At 32.7% G+C, this 20,900-nt stretch overlaps 1 protein-coding gene across 2 annotated transcripts in view; it reads right to left on the bottom strand.

Annotated features, from left to right (window-relative positions):
• Positions 1-20,900, bottom strand: part of LOC144967120 (uncharacterized) — a 107,339-nt gene that overhangs the window by 19,794 nt on the left and 66,645 nt on the right. For both annotated transcript variants that reach the window (XM_078903965.1, XM_078903966.1), the window contains exons 36-43: positions 19,335-19,451; positions 18,911-19,039; positions 14,731-14,831; positions 12,772-12,893; positions 10,484-10,611; positions 7,170-7,308; positions 3,919-4,043; positions 413-547 (exon numbers count right to left, since the gene is read on the bottom strand). In XM_078903965.1, coding sequence (XP_078760091.1) covers positions 413-547; positions 3,919-4,043; positions 7,170-7,308; positions 10,484-10,611; positions 12,772-12,893; positions 14,731-14,831; positions 18,911-19,039; positions 19,335-19,451 — 996 coding nt within the window. The remainder of the gene's footprint in view (positions 1-412; positions 548-3,918; positions 4,044-7,169; positions 7,309-10,483; positions 10,612-12,771; positions 12,894-14,730; positions 14,832-18,910; positions 19,040-19,334; positions 19,452-20,900) is intronic.

The following is a 20,900-nucleotide window of genomic DNA, read 5'->3' as shown; positions in this document are numbered from 1 at the left end:
CACTAAATGTGCTCAAAGCGCTTTACAAGGGTCCCTGGTCAACAGCAACATTTAACATGTAGGACGGGACATGACGCCTGTTAGGCGATATTACAATTTTTGGGACAGAGACAACGCTGTTAACGGCCCGTACTCATTTTACACCTGAGTACGGTGAGAGAATGTGAGTAAAGAGCCTTTTCCAAGGCCTCAACTATGCGCCGAGCGCGAGGCTCGAACCCAGGACCTTCCGATCCGAAAGCTAGTGTCATGCCACTAGACCACATAGCCGCATTTACCTACAACTGTTAAGTATTTATGATATTTTACAATAAACCTGTGATTAGGAAACTAAGTTTATTTATCTTTTTATACAAAATGAGATTGATACCATATATGATATTTATATTGAACTGCATTTAACAATTATTACCTTTGACGTTAGGTTGAGATGATGACACTGCATTGCACGTAGCAGCACATCTTTTAATAGCATTTTCTGGCTCACTGCTGCATCTACCCTCAGACTTGAATCTTGCACAGTAACCCCAAGTATCATAAGGTGATTCTGTATAGAAAAAAATAAAGGTAGATCAAAAACTTTTCAACAGCATTCGGTAATTCATAGGAAACTGCGTCTTTTGTCTTCTGTAAAACTTATAAAACTAACCCAAGTTTTATACTTTTGACAAGGAAATCCGTTTTTAACAACTAAATCGACACTCCGCAATACTCTTTTGAGGCAATGGGTCACATATCTGAGAAAGAAAAATACATATTACATACGAAAGTGATGATGTAGTTTTTTTTCTAATAACTGCTGTAAATGTTCATTTGTTTTACCTGAGAATTGCTTCTTTAACACCCCTACAGAACATGTGCTGTGGTCTTTTGCTCTGCGCACTAAGATTTAAATACAAAATCTGTTTAAACATGCGCTTTACCCGGTCAATCAAAGTCCTTGTTTGGATTTTAGATGTAAGTATAACAAGTCAGAAAAGCAACTAAATAGATGGCATTTTATTAATTCAAACAAACACAAATAACCTTCCAAAATTATATACATTGCGTAAATACATTTAAGGGGCGGTTTGGGTCTTTTTCAAAAAATGTTTAATTACCAACTTTGGGCGGTTTTAATCATTCTATATCGTGATTATAGGTTAAAGAACAACATTTATGATGAAAAATTTTAATTATCTGTGTCGATACCCATTTTGCGACCTAATTTGGGGGTCTGACATAAAAAAATATAACAATCTTGTGGCAAACGTTCCACAAAAACTAATGAAGGATTGACCTCCATATTCTTCCCTCTTGTCAACATTGTACCATAGTGTGTCACCATAGAGAGATTTTACGACGTTAACTTATGGAATTTTTTTAGAATATTACAAAGTTGAGAATCAAAATGTTATGACAAAATTGATGTTAAAAATTCAGAATTAGGATTATAATTCAAGATTCACATATCTTATCAAAAGAATCTTTCTATGGTGACATAATACATTATCTCTGTGATAACTGTGGAACTTTTCAGACAATTTCATTGAATAGATTCTGAGAAACGTTTGACACCATACCCTTAGAAAAATGACATATTGAGAAATAGCAAAATAGCTTTCCGTTTTTCACACTTTTCTTACTACCTGTACCATTTTCGACTGTTTTTGTCGTGCCTTTATAGACTACTTTAAGGATTTGGACTTCAATTATATTATTTCTAAGATAATAAAATGCCATTTTCCACCAAAATCTCAAAATCAATTTTTCGAAGGATTTTCCTAATATTTAGACCCGAACCACCCCTTAACAATTTGGATCAGAAATATCAAGACTAGAAGCTCAGACACATAATCAAATTATCACGGCTGTGTGCAAAGACAAAAACATCCTTGATAAAGACATCTCACTTTACTTTTATCCCACTACACACTTAGAGCTGGTTGTAAATGGAGTATAAATGATGATGATGATGATGATTATTCTTATTATTATTATTGTTATTATTATTATTATTATTATTACAATCATTGTTATTATTATCATTATTACTATTACTATTATTAGTATTAGTATTATTAGTACTATTTTTATTACCGTTATTATTATTATTATTATTATTATTATTATTATTATTATTATTATTATTATTATTATTATTATTACAGTCCACTCTGGATAATCGCAACTCGGTTAATCGCAACATTTTCCCAAGACATGGAGTTAATTCTACATTAAAGTCACGGGTTAATTGCAACACATGTTCGCTCTCAAAAAGTGGCAAATTCAAGAAATCAAGCAAACAAAATATGATTCGATTTTATCATGGATGAAATCGTGACAGATTGAAGAATCGAGAGTGAGCAGGATTTAATGCTACATTAGTGTGTCACCACTTTATTACAGATAAAAGAGGGCGAGACTATTGCAGTATGAGTTTGTAATGTCATCTGTGGCCATTAAATAGGAGGCGAGGGGCTGGGCATAGTCTTGACAACAGGTAGACAATGATAGTTGTAAAGAGAAACTGGGTGATATCATTTGCTTTGGAATTGACAACTGTGCATTGTGACCAAAGAGTTTAGTGAGAGCTTACTGTCTCTTATCAAGGCTAATCTCTTTTACTCTTACAAATGTTCAGAACAAAAGAGTGAAAGTTAATCCAATCTGAATAAGATGTTGACTTTTGCCTGTCAAAATCTACACAGGGCTGCCATATAGTTTTTATTTCAATCAAATTGCTCAGTGTTTGGTAGACTAAGAAAAATGTTTCTAACAACTGGTTGGAGTTTACCATATATGTGTAAAATTTTGCAATAGTGGACAAGAAACTCAAATTGGGTTAATTGGAACTTCGGTTAATCGCAACATTTTAGCTGATCCCAAGGTGGTGCGTATATCCGGATTGTACTGTATTATTGTTATTATTGTTATTATTATTATTATTATTATTATTATTATTATTATTATTATTATTATTATTATTATTATATTATTATTATTTATTATTATTATTATATATTATTATTATTATTATTATTATTATTATTATTATTATTAGTTAGTAGTATTTATTCTCCTTCTTCTTCTTCTTTTAGAGGATATTCAACACAATAAATATTCCTTGATAGCATCTCCATCACCATCGTCATCAGCAGAAATGAAAATCAATCTTTAAAAAACAATAATAGTATGGACATTTATATGGTGTATTTCCATGCATTTTCCATGCTCATTGTTTTTATAATGTTACATATATTACCCGCAGACCATATGGAACTGCATATTGTCATTGCATATAGTACCTGTAGCACGTTAAGCTTCTTTTTTGTACTAATACTTTTACAATATCCTTTACTGCCTAAAACAAGGTCAATACTAACAGTTGAGTTAGGTGGGGTAATGTGTGTAAAGTATCTTACCCAAGGATACAAAATCAGAATCTAGCCACTGCCAGTTTTATATTCCTTGACTTATGTGAAAAGGCCAGGCACATCATCATCATCATCATCATCATCACCATTGTTCATCGTTGTCATCATCATCATCATCTATGTATATATGTATCTTCAACATCAAAATTCATCATCATCAGGATCACCATAATCACCATCATTTTCATTACATAACTTCCATAACAAAGGTCAGACACAGAGCCACACATCATCATCATCATCATCATCACCACCATTGTGTTCATCGTTGTCATCATCATAATCTATGTACATAATGTATCTTCAACATCAAAATTCATCATTATCAGGATCACCCTAATCACCATCATTTTCATTACATAACTTCCATAACAAATTTGTCATCATCATCACTGTCATAATGACCACGCCCAAAACCAATATCATTGAGTTCATCCTCCATGTAGAAAGTTCATTTTCAATTTCAAGCCTCAAGTAAATAATGTAAGATGTATGACATTACCTATATGGCAGACATCACAAAACCTTCTCTGACAATTGCTAACGTAGCACCATGGTCGCTCGCTGTTGTCTGGATTGCGGCATTTGCTTCCATCAAGGTGGGTTACCAAATTCTTGTATGGTTTTCTGTAATGAATATAAGTATTATTTTAAATCATAATGACAATGCTATGTAGTTTCCTAATCACAAGTTTAATGTAAAATATCATAAATACTTAACAGTAAATATCTTCACCAAATTGAACTAGGGAATTAAAAATTTCCTGTACAATTAATCAAGTTCAAAGCTGTTCCAACAGATATCATATGATAAATTGTGAAATGGATATGACCTGATTCATGCCAGGAAATGCTGAGTCGTAGTTGAAACACAATGTTAGCATTGGAGTGATCCATACATTCTTTGATCACTTTGTCTTGTCTGCCAATTATTTGTCCACATATATTGTTTGGACACAACTATCGTAATGGAATGTCCCTTCTGTTTAGTGTTTCGGAATCGTGACGCACAACCTTCATTATGTCAAGACAGGCGGAAGAACAGATTTCAGGTGAACCCTTGATCGTTACTATTGTGTCTGGAACAAGAGTTCCATGTCTATGAATATCAACCCTGGCCCTCGTAAATGAAGTAATCTTTGATGGCTTTCCCTTGTTTTCCAATTATCACAGCAACATAATCACTGCCAACCAGAATTCTAAAAGGAAATTTATGTGCAAAACTTGAATGACGAGTAGAATTGAATCTTGATGATCTCTTTGGACTTCTTAAAAACTCTGCCTTCAGCTGGAAGTTTCTTCAAATCTGTATTCATTCAACTGTTTTGTGTTGTTTTTAAGGTTTTTCCGGCGCTTGCAACACATTAAAGTCACATCAGCGCCAGTAAAAAGGAAGAAAATGGAAAGTAAAAAGTTATAGAATTACAATAAAGCATCCAAGAAAAGGGAAGACATAGGGAAATTGGTTCAAATAAGAAACAGGTGTAGTTCAACTGTGTTAAACATTCAGCATCATCAGGACTGTTAAGAGTGATATTAACAACACCAGCTATATTCCCTTGCTCCACTTTTTTCATTCCATTAGAAGTTGCATTGAAAAGCTCCGCAATCTGGTCTCTTGTACATTGAATGGGTATACTGCGGACTTTGTAGCTTGCTTGATCGTCATCCTCTTTTCCCATTTGATGCCTCTAGTTGCATGATGCAACCTTCCAAATTATAACCGTTAAATATTTTGGACGAGTTTCTCAGAAGAGGATTTGTAATCAAATGTTACAAATGCGTAATTTCTTCGCTTGGATATGTTATTGAAATGTATTCCTTTGTTTATTTCTCCATTAAGATTACCGACAAATACATTTTCCATCATTACAAGTACTGAGAAAAGAACGGTCAGTCACTTGAGCCGTTTCTCGTATTCACCAAAAGGTACACGGAACACCTGGATTCTAGCTCCCACCTGACTGGAAACATCAAATGTATTTTCATATAAGATCATGCACAGACTACTTTTGACTTTATCTATTCTTATGATAAGATATGTAAGAGACAGTGTCAGAAAATTTAGTAGTTTTTAATTTTAAAATTGGAATTTAATTTATTAGTAAATAATTTATATAATGCTAATCAAATTGACAAATAATACATATTTTGATAAAGATTATAATTTTTAAAATATAATTTTAATTTTAAATGTTAAATCACTTTACTATTTATAGTCCAAGTCTTTTAAAAAATGTTTTTTTTTTGTAGATAAGGGAGGTAACTCTTTATATGTTAATGACATCGGTTTAGTTGAATAGATGGAGAAATCACAGTATTTTCAGAGAAACAAGGTTATCAGGAACAGGCACTCGTCTATTTTAATTATCATACTACTGTATTTTGCAAATTAACCTAGACTTAGGCTAATCTTTTGAGACATCAGCTATGATATGTCCGAAGTGACAGCAAAATGATTGCAAATAAGGACTTATAATTGTGTCCTAGCAGATATTCTAAATAATAAGTTAATTAAACGGGTAATAGAATTACCCTTAATTTAAGAAAGGCTTGCAATTTACTTGTATATCAATCTGTGAAAAATATTTTTGCCAGTAACTCAGCCTTTGTGCGTTGCTATGCATTAAGCAATTAAGAATATTCCCTGTATTTAGTCGTTATGTCTATGATACTCTTTGCCAACTTAAAGACAAGATTTTATCTATCATTTCAACAACTCTAGTTTTTGTTCCAGTAATTCTAGAATGATTAAGCTAAGTTTTATTTATTTATTTATTTTAGAACAATATAGTCTTTTTTTTTTTGGTTTGTTTTAAAAAAATTTAATTTAATTTTTTTTTGGTGTAAACTAAGTCAGCGGATTGTTCTCATTGGTGTTGTGACTGACTGTCAACCACATTATTCATTATCATTATATATATATATATATATATATATATATATATATATATATATATATATATATATATATATATTATTACACTTGGAAAAGAAACACACTTAATGTCACATACATAGATAAGCGATTGACCAAAAAAAAAACAACCCAAAACAATCAAACAAATGAAGCAAAATTTAATCTTGATATTCAGAACAAAAAAAGAGTAAAAGAAAAACGAAAACGGGTGGGACATTTATCATTTGCAACATTGTGTAGAGAGAAGTCCAAAAATGAAATTAAAACAAGTGGCACAGATAGGAATCGAATCCACAGCGCCAATTTTAAGCCTTCTGAGACAGAAATCTAACCCATCCGACTAAGCCATTCACATGGAAGGAGACGCATATTATGTATACATAGTACTATTTTTCGACAGATTTTTTGTTTGGGTCTATTGGTATTTTATTTATCTTACTTATATCGTTTTCATAATTCAATGTGCATTGTGAAAATTTTTGTAAACTCGAACATGAGTAAATTTTTAAAAGATCAAAGTTTCACAAGGCGTTTATGTATAACTATATTGGATTTATATACAGGCATGTCTGTGTCTTTCACCATTTATTGGACTGATACTAGTCAGTAAAATAATCACAGTAGATGAGAAATAAGTTGTACGTGACATGTCCCACAGGACTTGAAGGAAAAAAATCAAGAAATAAATAACTCCATTTATCTACTTAATTCATTATAAAATAATAAGCTAGATATTACTTATCGGTCTTATAATCGAGCGTTAATTCATGATTATGTTAAAGAATAGTTGTTGATGCAACTGAATGTGAAAAAATGGACCAATATAAACTTACCCCGCAACATAATTGAATGGGTGAAGATTGCAATGTTGCTTTTTTGCCCACGGTTCACATATCTCAAAGTCTGAAGAATAATTCACATCACCATTGTATGATCGACCTTTGTCCTTGATATTATAGCACATGCTGTCAGCTGCACAAAGAAAACAGAAAGCTAATGACTAGAAAGAGAGAGAAATGCAATTCTAATTAACTAATATAAACTTTGATAAAAGGGTGATCAATTTGTCCTATTGAGTGGGGACATCATGGCACAACTCATTGGTTTTTGTAATAAAAAAATCGAATAGACTAGGAATACTATTGTTATCACATGTTTTTAAAAACGTTATTATGATCTTTAACAATTCGATTGTCTTTGTGGCCAATTTTGGCCAAACACGTAGCCATCTGGCAGCCCTGCTTTGTACCACGAATATACCAGATTCAATTCCCTTCATTGGCTGTATTATATATTACATAAGACAAGCTGTGTTTAAACTGATAACTGACTCGGAGGTGAGTGTTCTCTTGCTCAATTACCTATTGAACTCTAAATAAATATACTAGGGGAAGGTGATGTGAAAAATGTTCATTTATGGCCATACGGTAATGTGTTAATTTCAGAGTAAATGTGACTTGCAGAATCAAAGCGGAAAGGCTATTATGTCGGGATGAGCGAGGTGCTAGAACGTCAATTTATATAAACAAACATGAAATTTGGGGTTACGTCCTGTGCTTTATCATGGAGAGTATATACACTTTGGATATTGCAATAACTCATAAATTATTATTTCATTAGATTTTACTTCTAAATCCACTTTTTGGGGTCAGACTCAGCCCGGCATAATTCTGTTTTGAGACACAGGTCACATATTTTCAGTCATTTTAAGGAAGAAAACTTTGGAACAATTAGAAAAACAAATGGCACAGAGTTTTAACTTGATATACAATTTGGATGGACTAAATGACATATGTGACCTTCTGCCTCAAAAATGGTTGGTATTCATCCAACAGCACCTTCAATGGATTACCGCCTTCTTGTTATGGGACTGTTTAAGTGAAATCACAAGGGCAAAAAGTCCATCGGCTAACTGTCACGAGACCATTTTGGTGGACAAGCCATGCGCGGAGGCCTCAGATGACCTCCCTGGATGTGCATGAACAAAACGGCAAAACACACTAGTGACGGTTGGCATCACGATTCTGATCAATGACGATTCACAGGATGTTATTAAACAATAATCTTGGTTTTTCTTTGACTATTATATTACATCACAGCGGGATCTCATTGAATCTTCATTGCTGTGTTTTATTTCACTGCAGGATATCTTGGCCTTTATAATGTTTTAAAAACAAATTATTGCCGGTATCAATGGTTCATATGTTGATATAACCGTCTTGTGGTAAAATTGTTGTCGATATAGGCGAAAAATAATTAATAATGTTATATCGTGAAACAAAATGGGACTTTGATGTCATGTCGATATAAGCATGATGACGAAATGACAGTTGTCAATATATCGGCTCTGTACTGTATCGTCATTCGGCAATAAACACTATAGTTGTTGTTTTCATGGGTTAGACATTATGCTCAAAACACTATCTCAATATCTTTAAGATCAGTAACTTGGGCAAAAAAAGCTAAATCGATAAAAGACACACAGACACGGGTAAAAATTAGAAAGAAAAAAATTACTTTCGGTTTCTCTGTTGGTGTTTGTAAGTTAAAAAATAAGGCTTTTAATTTTTTCAATGTCAAATTTTAAAAAATATATTATTCACAAAAATATATAAGATAACTAAATAAGCAGTTGTTGTCGTGACTTTTTGGCCTTTACAGAGCATATAAAATAGTTTTCATTCTTATAAATATGGCTGCCAATACTATAGCAACTGCAAATATTCATCTACAAGTTGATGATTTCAAATAGCTCAGAATGTGATCCTTGATATATGAGTATGAGTGATTTTTTAAATCTTTATAGTATTATGCTTGAGAAGTCGAAAGTAGTTGGGCTTGTGTTATTGTATAAAATATATTGCCTATAATAGACTGTCAACGTTCATTTAGTGGTCGTGTTTTTCATGATGAAACTTAGATTGGGTTTCTTTCTCTGTTTGATGATAGGCAATCAAAGTTATGAAAGTGAAAAAAAGCTAAAAATCCAAATTCTGATTATGTTAACTTATAAATCCCCTTCCAGCATCCACATGAATCCCAAAATAATACCAATCTGGGGTGGTAAGTCACCTATTTTTTTCAAGGTCCAAAAAAGGACAGGTGAATTTTTATAAAAATCTATTTACTGATAGAAGTATAATGTTTGAATATTTTAAGAACATAATTTATTCAACTTATATAACAAATTATACTCACTGTCATGCTAATAAGTAAACCAATTCCTTTCAAACTACTATTAAAATTCTCTTTAAGTTTCCTTTAAAACTGTATAACCCGAATTTTCACGAGTTTTATATAACTTGTACAATTCGTTAAAGATTTAGTGAACTGATTTGAATACCCTTGTCTATGGACTCTGGCAGTAAGCAAAAATATTAAATGTTTTTAAAATCAATTTTTCACCGACATATCAGAGAAGGAAGTTTTGAAGATCTCCTAACTTTAAAATATTATCTCTATAATATGCTGAATGAGCGATTAAACTACTATGGAAAATTGTACAGATATAACCTATCATATAAAATGGTAATTATGTTGGGGATACACCAGCTGCTAGAAGCTGGTTTGAAAATCAAAATGTTCAGAAAAATGAATACTTAGCTTTTGCTTTAAAAAAGAACAAAGTTATTTCTCTTCAGTCAACCAAATAAACGTGAACAAAGTCTTATATTCCTTACCCTAGATTTAATATTTAAGCTTTGGAATCATCCAACATAATACTAATACTGATTTGAGATGATGAGTCACATACGATACATTTATAATTTTGTCCAAAATGATAAATATTTATTTTTAAGCTATTACAGCATGTTAATAACACTGTGGGTAAACATTTTATAATCAAGGGCATCCGAATTTAATCATATAAGTGCCAGAGATGTGATTTTGAAAAAAAAAACACACACGAAAAAAAACAAAATAAACAAAAAAGAAAAAAAGTGTGGCTTCTGTAATAAAACTTCGAAATGAAAATGATATAGATGACTATTCCCATCAAGTAACGGCATTGTAGTTAGTCGTTGTTGGTCAAAAGGGTAGGAGAGGAAGTTGGGCTTTAATATAAGCTGAAACATATAATTTTACTGCACATTGCACTTGCACGGTTAGAGTCTCTAAATTCAATATATTAAAGAGACAAACTTACCATCTATCCACCTGACAGTTGCCTTGATACGGGAATCGGATTTTGATAATGTTCTGAACCTGATAAACATTGAATTGCCGTCTATCATTTGTACTCTGTTTTCAAGCTTGTTATAATTGCAGTAGTATCTGGTGAAAAATAGTAAATAATTGATCACATACGGTTAAACTATTCAAACGTCATTACACAAATTGAGTAGAAGTTAAATTGTACTTATCTGTAGGTCTGATAACTCAAATTGCTACGGGCGCATTTTTGTAATGGAAATACTCTCAAACCAATGCAAAATATAAGTTATTACAACAATGTTAAATCAAGCCCATAACTAGTTTTGTTATCACGCCTGTAAATGTGTGCACCTAGGTTACAACAAATGTAACCAACTGCGTCAGTAAGGTATTATGTCAGAAGGAACTAAATAAAGACAATTTGATTTAAAATAAAACAATTTAGTTTCAAGAAAAAATAATAATAATTTTGAAATTTACGTTCCTTGTAGCTTATGAAACAAAATACCAGTGAAGGCATCTATTTTAACTAAAAAGTTATCACTTAAACTTAAAATTATATTTTTATCATCATGTTCCACCCTCATCTTCCATCATGGCTTGTGGTCTTGAGCACGTTGCTGGTCAGCTGTTTCCACGAATCACGATCCTCTGCGGTGCGCATGAAATCTGTGTTGTTTTTAAAATCCCAATTGGCCATTCTTAGGTTATTTAGATATGTCATTCTTTGTCTTCCTCAATCTCTCTTTCCTTCAATCATCCCAGATGTTACCAACTTTTCTATTCCGTCTCTTCTCCACACATGTCCCAGAAACCAGCACCAGCAAAAAGGCAGAGAATGAGATAGTAAAAAGGAAACTACTCTTGATTAATTTTCTTTCACCTTCTACACGAGCTATCAAAGTAAAAGAAAAAAGTCATCTTTTTTTTTTCCTTTGCAAAATCTCGAAAATTTGCAAAAAAAATTGCAGACTTTGCGACTGCAATGTTAATCAGTGATACTTTGCGATATTTTGTGGCCGCAAGCGATGCAAAAAACTGCCATGTCAGAACAAAATGGTCGAGTAAACACATCTTTAAAGTACACATTTGTCATTTTATACCTTTAATTTTGTTCACACAATATTAATAGCTAAAGTGAGTGTCAGATAGCCGAGTGGATAAGGCATTGTATTTCCATCTGAGATTCCAAAACTTGAGCCCCAGTTTCGGCATCTGATTTTTTTCCCTTAAGCAAGAAACTTAGCCATACAACTATTTTTCTTTTTTTGCGTTACACTGTGGCTCACACCTGGGTTATCTCAGTCTTTCTTTGAGATGGACCCTTTAAAAAATTTCAACGAGGGTTAAAATAAAAGGGATTTTATTTAATTTTTATGTTATTTCATTCTATTTGTGACCCATCTCCTTTAAGCGTGAAAATGGGGTCAGTTTGGGTGAAAATAATATATCTTTGGAAGCGACGGTAACAAATGCAATTCAGAGCTCCTACCCAACGTTCGAGGGGTCAAAATCTGATAAATATTGTGTTTTTCTCAAAACTGTTATCTAATCACCATAAATATTTTTTGTGACTTGACCAAATTTTTGATATTAATGCTAGAACTTTGAAATTCGGCACCAAAATAACTAATATGTTAATACAAATAGCTGGCGATTTTGGTTTTGTTTCTATTTGAATCGTTTTGGGAAAAACATATTTTTAAAGCATTTGAGAATAAATGTTTATAAAATTAAGTAACCAGCTATTTACAACGATTCTTAACATTTATATAAAAACTTTAAAAATAAAAATCAAGGAACAATTCATAAAATGGTGGAGTCCTAAAAACTTGTTTATTTTCCAATATGGCCACCATTTCCCAGGCAACGAAGAGATTTTCAATTTGTGTTTTTTACCCAATTTTTTTTACAAGATACCTGAGGTGCAAACGTCATTTGTGTTAGCAAATAGTCCCACATAAGGATTTTTAAAATTTTTAGTATTGAGCTCCCTTAAACGGCATCATGTTGGGACAACTGTCTAAATAGTGAAGATTGAATCCTTATTGAGAAGAAAAGCTGTAAAAGCTTCAAAAGCAAAAATGAAAAATGTTATATCTGCCTGGTTATTTTAGCTTTAAATTCATTTTCTATAATCTGGTTTGCCTCGAAATGACGCCGGATTTGAGCATTAGATTTCATTTACTAGAATAAACTTACTCATGAGGATATGCATAAACTGAATCCTTGACTTTTACTGAGTCCAGCATTAGTTTTCATTTACTAGAATAAACTTACTCATGAGGGTATGCATAAACTGAATCCTTGACTTCTACTGAGTCCACACAATCTTCATTATTAGACTTTACTTCAAACTCATCAAATTGAACATGGAAGAGTCCTTTTGTGGATTTAGGTGCCTGAATGGATGGGATTTAAAACGGATTACATATACAATAATATATTATAAAATAAGTAAGGACACTCACATTTTTCTGTCCATACAATCGTTTCAATGGGTTTCCATATTATCAGTCGACAAAAGATCCGTCGTGTACTTTTCAATTGAGTTCGATGTTGTTTATTTTCGTCCTTTTTCTCTCTTGTGCATGTTATTGATTGGGCGGTGATTAGTGTTATTATGTTGTGACGTGTTGTAGTGTGTTCTCATTGTGTGTGTGTGTGTGTGTGTGATGTGTTGTGGAATGTAGTGGAAAATGGGGGACGGGGGTATTGGTGGATACTAGTTCTAATAATAGTGATAATAATAATAATATAATAATAATAATAATAATAATAATAATAATAATAATAATAATAATAATAATAATATATAATAATATATATAATATATAATATATATATATACTACTACTACTACTACTACTACTACTACTACTACTACTACTACTATACATACTACTACTACTACTACTAATAATATACTATATAATAATAATAATATAATAATAATAATAATAATAATAATAATAATAATAATAATAATAATAATATAATAATAATAATAATAATAATAATAATAATAATAATAATAATGATAATAATATGAGTGCTCTTACTTATTTTATATGGTCTAACCAGAGCACTCTCGTAAAACAACGTCGAACTCAATTGAAAAGTACACTGCAGATCTATTGTTGACTGACGATATGGAAACCCATTGAAACAATTGTATCGACAGGAAAATGTGAGTGTCCTTATTTATTTTATATGCTCCAACCAATATTATCGAGCACGCTCGTACCTTCAAGTACCCACCAACAAACATATATATATATATATAATATATATATATATATATATATATATATATATAATATGTTTGTGCGCGCGCGCGCGCGCGTGTGTGTGTGTGTGTGTTTGTGTAAATATAAACACTCTTAGATAAATGAATTAAAACAAACCAAGAAAAATAACAGTCTGGTTAAAAAGTTTAAAATCTCAAACTATTCATATCTCAGATTAGTGCTTATGTGGCCTCTTGATTTCAAAGTTTTAAGGTCCATTGAGTTGTGGTTTGGCATTGAGTAGCCAGTTTTTTGCAATTTTTAATAATGTGTTGGTCCTCATTTCACCCTTGGATGTTAGAGCCTTAGTTGAATAGTTCATTCCACAAGGTTTTTGTGTGCATGTACATAATCCATGATAAACTCTCTAGCCTGCAGGCCGTACAGAATAGTGCAGCTGAATTAGTAACAAGACAAAAGAGAATGGCACCCTCCTGTCTTTTCTGTATGAGCTGCACTGGCTGCCTGTCAAAGAAAGAATCCTTTTTAAAATTGCTCTGTTTTCTTTTAAAAGCCTAAATGATAAACACCTGACTCCATTAAAAGCATGTTAGAAATATATGTTAGGAATTTATGATCCTCAACTGAAAAAAAACGAAGCTTACTTTTAGAAATAATTATAATTATACATTTTACGAGAGTTGGTCATTCCTTTATACACATTAGGCCCCTTCTTTGGAGAAGAGAAGCAAAATGTATTGACAGGTTTAAATAATTGTTGAAGCACTAACTTTTTACCGTTACATTTTCATGATACTGATCCGATATTGCATACACTGGTATTGATCTCATTGTGGTATACATTTTATATATGTAACTTTTGTATATATATCTGTAACATCCATTGAGCATCACACAGTGATGAAAATGCACGATATAAATGTCATGTATTATTATTATCATTATATACACATTTTCGATCGCATTATATATATATATTAATAATTACATTGAACTGCCATGTGCAGTATCTGCTAGAACGTGTTCTTCTATCCACGTCAATCTGATAAGATTTCCTTGATTGGCTGAAGTCGACAGTATGATCACAGTCTGAGGAATAGAAAATTTAGATTTCTGTACAATATAAAAATGTGACGTGTTGCTTTAAAATTATATAATTATATCAGGAAGATTTAGACGAAAAGAAAAGATTTTGTAGTCAGGAATATGTGAATTGGGCTAATCAATTTTCCCCCCTTCTTTCTAATTTTAATAGGAGGGAAGGACATAAATTGTTTTGGTGCTAGAAACAGAAATCGATACTTTGAATATATAACTTCTTACGGAGCTGGAACTAGAAAATGTCTAGTTCATATATCAATAAACTAAGATGATCCCCTCACCCCTGTTTATTAATTTGTCAGAATTTTTTAATATCTGCGGCTTTTTTCAAGTACAGTGCTTGCATGATTCTAGGATGTTCTTAGGAGAAGCCAAAATGCGTGATGGAATCCAAAACTGCCATAATCTGATCTGGTGCTTATAAAAATGCTTATGGGAGGTAACAGCATATTATGTAGACAAAATTTAGAAACCAAGCTTCAGCGTGCCTTATTGCAGAACATCCTGGATTTTGGAGAGCTAGAATTCAGTAAGTACTGTATCAGGACAAGTTGGGAGTAAAATGACTTCATCGGTATTTTGAAGTAGAAACATTTCAATATTGAAAAAAAGTGTGTAGCGAAGTGTTTTTTGTCAGTACATATCAATATTAAAGGAATACGTTTGTCATAGATTCTGTCCCTTAGTTATGTCCAACACAGTGAATACCATTATCATCATCATCATTGACTTTTTCACCATGGGTCAGGGTAAAGGCCACAGACAAAACAGTTTCCACTCCTTTTTATATTGAGCTAACTTTTTAAAAATCTTGTTCTCTGTCTTATCACTTCTCTGCATATAAGCTCCTTTAACCCTTCTTCGTGTTCACTGTGGCCTACCCCTTGATCTTATGCTCAGAGAGTTCCAGTCCAATACATTCTTTGAGAAAGTTGAGTCATCCTTTCTAAGGGTGTGTTCAAATCCACTTCCATCGTCTTCTTCCTATTTCATCTCCAACTGGTTTCTTCTGTGTTCCATACTTCTTGATTCTTAATCCTATTCATCCATTTTATCCTGAGTAGCTCTTGCATACACCTGTTTACGAAAATATGTAACCTCCTTATACACTTCTGCAATGCATTCCAAGTTTCACATCCATACAGAAGGACTGACGTCACGTTTGAGTTCCACTGTACAGCAACCTGCACTATGCCTTTGCTATTTTCGGGCCCCGAACATATTTCACACAATCAACCCTGCATTGTGCGAAGAATAGCAATTGACGTTTTGCAGCCTGCCATGGGTTTATATAACCATGGAGAGTAGTATTCATATGACGACTGAGAGGCGTTGTCAACACAAGCTAGCATGGCAAGACGTTTGAAAAGTAACAACTCACCTAAAGCTAATATCCCCTTGAGACTTAAGCTCGTTCTACAGTAATGTGACAATGTTGTTCCCATCATCTCTGTGCTTTCTAGGCAAACTTACTTAGTATTATTTCTACACCTTGTATCTGAATCCTATCCCCTATTCTTGCAAACAAAATCTTCTCTCCAGACTTGACGTGTTTCTATCTGGATTGTATCTAGTGGGTTTCGCTTAATCCAGGTATATGTAACCTGTATTTTCTCATCTCTGTCACAACTTGAGAGCTTTTTCCTGCTTCATACATGGTGCGAATGTTCCACAATGCAATTCGAAAATGCTTGGTTGGCGAAGACTTCAGCGGGTAGCAGTCCTTTCGGCGTTGTCTGTGGTCCTTCATAAATTCTGTTATTGCAGAAACTCTTCTGTCACCCAAGCTAAAAATAGGATTTGATTTGTCCATCTGTGTATCTGTAGCAATTTTAAAGAATGGGTGCTAACCATTAGCTGCCTTTACGGGGCATGCTAGCTTGGCGGTGGGCTATTTTTGCATCCTCTCTGTTGAGAGATCCCGGACACCACACAGAGGAAGACCATTATAAGTACAACTTATTCGTGAACATTTCTCAAGGCCTGGTGGTTTCAACTAGTAAATGAAAATCCCAAATCACAACCAACTCATGCAAACAGGCCACAATGCTTAGATGACAGTCCTGTGTGCTTCCGTACTTGTAATCAAGGGACTGTATAAGATTGCAAATGCATTCACTCAATACTGTAGGATATGAAATTAACTAATAATTTGTTTAAAAAAGAATTATAATCTGACAATCATTTGTAAAGAAGAAAAAAGACACTTATCGAGGGTGTCCAACTCAAATTGTGCAAGTGGTAGAGATAGGAGGGAAAAAAGAGTGCAGCTCCTTCAACAACGTAACATGTATACATAGATTACATGACTATTCCCGCCAAATCATGGGGTTTTGGTTATTGTCCAGAGTTTGTCCATCTCCAGCACATGGAGAACATGAAGTCAGACATTGCATACCTTTACTAACCTGTCGCCTTTCAAATGGCAGAAACAAATTATCAGTGAAGTATTTGGTCATAAAATGTTTCACTCATCCCGTATCCATTCTAGTGACTTCATACACACGTGGGGAATCAAATGAGAGATACAAACGAAGGGACAAGATGTGAAGAGAAGAGAGGAGAAGACAAGGTGAAAATTTTACGTTCTGTTTAATAAGAGGAATCGGCCTGTTTGGCTAGGAGGACTATGAATTTGATTTTTTTTAGTTTAAATGATATATTTATTTTTGATAGGGACCACAAATTTGGCATCCCCCAATTACTTTCTAATTATGGAGACAATAAAATTTCTTTATGTTGCTACAATTTTCTTTACAGGTGTTGGAATAATATAATCATGACAATAATAATAATAATAATAATAATAATAATAATAATAATAATAATAATAATAATAATAATAATAAAATAATAATAATAATAATAATAATAATAATAATAATAATAATAAATAATAATAATAATAAAATAATAATATAATAATAATAATAATAATAATAATATATAATAATAATAATAATAATAAATAATAATAATAATAATAAAATAATATAAATAATAATAATAATAAAATAATATAATAATAATAATAATAATAATAATAATAATAATAATAATAATAATAATAATAATATTTTCTTCTAAAATTTACTCTTTCGTTTAGAGTTGTACTGTTCCCTACCGTCCGCTAAGAGCCTTGTCATGCCTTAGGAGGACAAGGGTGATAATCAGACCAAAACAAGCACCATAAATAATACCGGTTTCAAAGAGCAATGTCGCAAAATAAGACATGGTGGTAGGTTTGAGTTGTCAATGACTTTTCCCCGGCAAAAATATTATCCATGTTCCAGAGGTGTTAGATATGTGATACATTTTTCCCTTACCAACCACATTCTTTTCCATCGTTCTCCTCTCGACCAAAGTCTTATCCCTTACTGACCACCCGATATTACCACTAACAGAACATTATTTTGATGAACAACAATTTTATATAAAGCTCAAATGAATAACAAGAAAGGTTGTACTGCAAATATCGTCGTAAACATGCAGTAAATAAGACTATCATTTATTCATTTTAAACAGCTACAAAAAACTGATCCGACCTTTGTGTTCTCTATTGCTGAAGCAATCTGATGAACATGATGAATCATCGTACAGAATAACCTCCTTCAAGGAATTTTCCATTGTTTTATTTTAAGGATTTTACGGCGTTTTACAGAAAACGCCATTTTGTTTACAATAGCTCCAACACAAAAGAGTGTTGGGAATACAATAGTGAAAGGTGGTAGTTTTTCATATTGTCGTCGTACGACAAATAGCCACTTCGTTCTTAATTTTGCTCCACATTACAAAAGGTTTATAAATCACCCACTTTCTATAAATAGTGTTACTTCAGGAGTACTTAAATACTGAAACTAGAATTTATAGCCAACAGTATAGAACTTGGGTTAGTATATTATAGATGTTTCAATAGGAAGAATCAATACTGATTCATTAAGTTTCAAAAACAAAAAAAAATAATTCTTTTTTTTTTCTTTTTGCATCGGATTCAGCATTTTACCAGTTTGAGGCAGCAGGTTTCATATTTGAGTTTATTTAGTAAAGGACTATGACAAAAGTCTAACCTCTTGGACAGAAACCACATGTCTTACGACAAAGGGTCGAAAGGCGGGACTCTTGATCACACGTTTGTTTCCCTGTCAGAGATATGCGATTTTCACAGTCGTCGATATAATCTGTGCAATCCGGGTTTTCTGATTAAAACATCAATAATGATAACAGTGATAATGATATTGATACAAATATATAGAATTATATAATTGATGCTGGTGAAAATTATGATGTCTTAGTGAGGATTACAACAAAAATGATGAACATAATAATGATGATGATGATGATGATGATGATGATGATGATGATGATGATGATGATGATGATGATGATGACAATGGCAATGGTAACGTTGACGAAACGTAGAAGAAGAAGGAGGAGGTTAAAGAGAAAGATGAGGTATAGGAATAAAAAAAGAATAATAAATCCTATATTTACCGTCAGCTTTCCGTTGGCAAACATAGTTCATATATTTGTTTTTGCACCAGTCGTCTTTCCACAGAGCATCCTCATAATATTGGAGAACACAGTCGTCCCTTTGGGAAATTAGCTTATCTGCATACATAATAGATAAATTCCATCAAATTAAAAATATTAAAACTTCCTATCAAATAGCAAATTGAAAAGCTTTACTAGCCACTATGTAGTCTTTGGTAAGACACTTTCTTTACAACAGGGAGGTCCCTGGTATATGTAACGCTCTGAGCGGTGCAAAGTTGAGTCATTGGAAAAGGCTTTTCGCTCACGTTCTCTCGATGAGATAAGGTGTATTATGATTACCTGACTGGTAACAGCATTATCTGTCAAAAAAAAAAGCCATTAAAAGGTGCTAAGGGCTGCGGTTTGCTTGAGACCCTTTGTAAAGTGTTTTATGCATATTCAATGGATATAATTAATTTTTACCTTTATTAATAATGAAAGACAGAAGTGACCTACATTTGTTAACACATTAACATAAAGTACCATTTGAGATATCAAGTAGAGTAGTCCAAGAGCCAGAAGGCTCAAGGAGCTGGAATTTATTCTGGTTTCTCTCGCGGTAAACATGCAATAGTAATTGCTTGCTACTCTTAGTATAGGATACTAGTCTATCGCAAAGTACCTCGGCCAAACTGCACCAGGGATTGACATCAATCCTTACACTTGTGAGGTGAGTGATCTACCAACTGAGCTATCAAAAATCCCAAAGAGGAGTACCCTAGGAGGTACTACGTATATTATGTCAAGTTACAGAGCTTTTGATTCTGATCCGTGTATTCATGAAAGTCTATGCAAGTTTAAAGAAACTTTTATTTCATTCAAGCATGCTCTCAAAACCCCATATACTCTTCTTTTAGTGATATCAAGTTCTGACCTTTGAGAGTGTCATTCGCCTCCAGACATTATTAGCCTTTGTTTGGTTACATTTCATAAATATTGTTGAGACAAATATTATAGGGTTTTTTTTTTTTACAATGGCAAACAATAAAAGCTTACATTTCAGCCATTTTTAGTTCACCCTGATATAATACCTTTTAGGGATAATATGTCGCATAAATGCACCCCAATACCTAAAAATAGTACATACGTGGGAATTGAAAATCATGGTTTCAGAGGGAAACGTGGTTCCACCCAGATCAAGGATACAAAGTGCCGCCCAAAATTTCTCTAGCATAGTATATGGCACTTTTGATTTACAACAAATTAAAAACACGTTTCATTGTTGTCGTCACAATGATATATGTAGTATAACGGGGAAAATGTCAAAATTCCATTGTTGTGGTGTTTGGGATTGATGATGTGCAGTAGATGATGATGTGTAATTGATGATGTGATAGTAATTATGATGATGTGGTGGCAGTAGTGGGCATGGTAGCATTGATGATGATGATGATGATGATGATGATGATGATGATGATCATGATGATGATCACGATGATAATGATAAAAGTAACAAATGATAATGTTATCAGTGTAAAACTATTAATAGAATAACTGATAAATTACAAATAAATCATTAACAGG

The sequence above is a fragment of the Berghia stephanieae genome, chromosome 3 (assembly GCF_034508935.2).
Source record: "Berghia stephanieae isolate SIO BIC M18660-M18661 chromosome 3, UCSD_Bste_1.3, whole genome shotgun sequence".
Taxonomy (NCBI): domain Eukaryota; kingdom Metazoa; phylum Mollusca; class Gastropoda; order Nudibranchia; family Aeolidiidae; genus Berghia; species Berghia stephanieae.
This window is presented reverse-complemented; position numbering and strand designations above follow the sequence as displayed.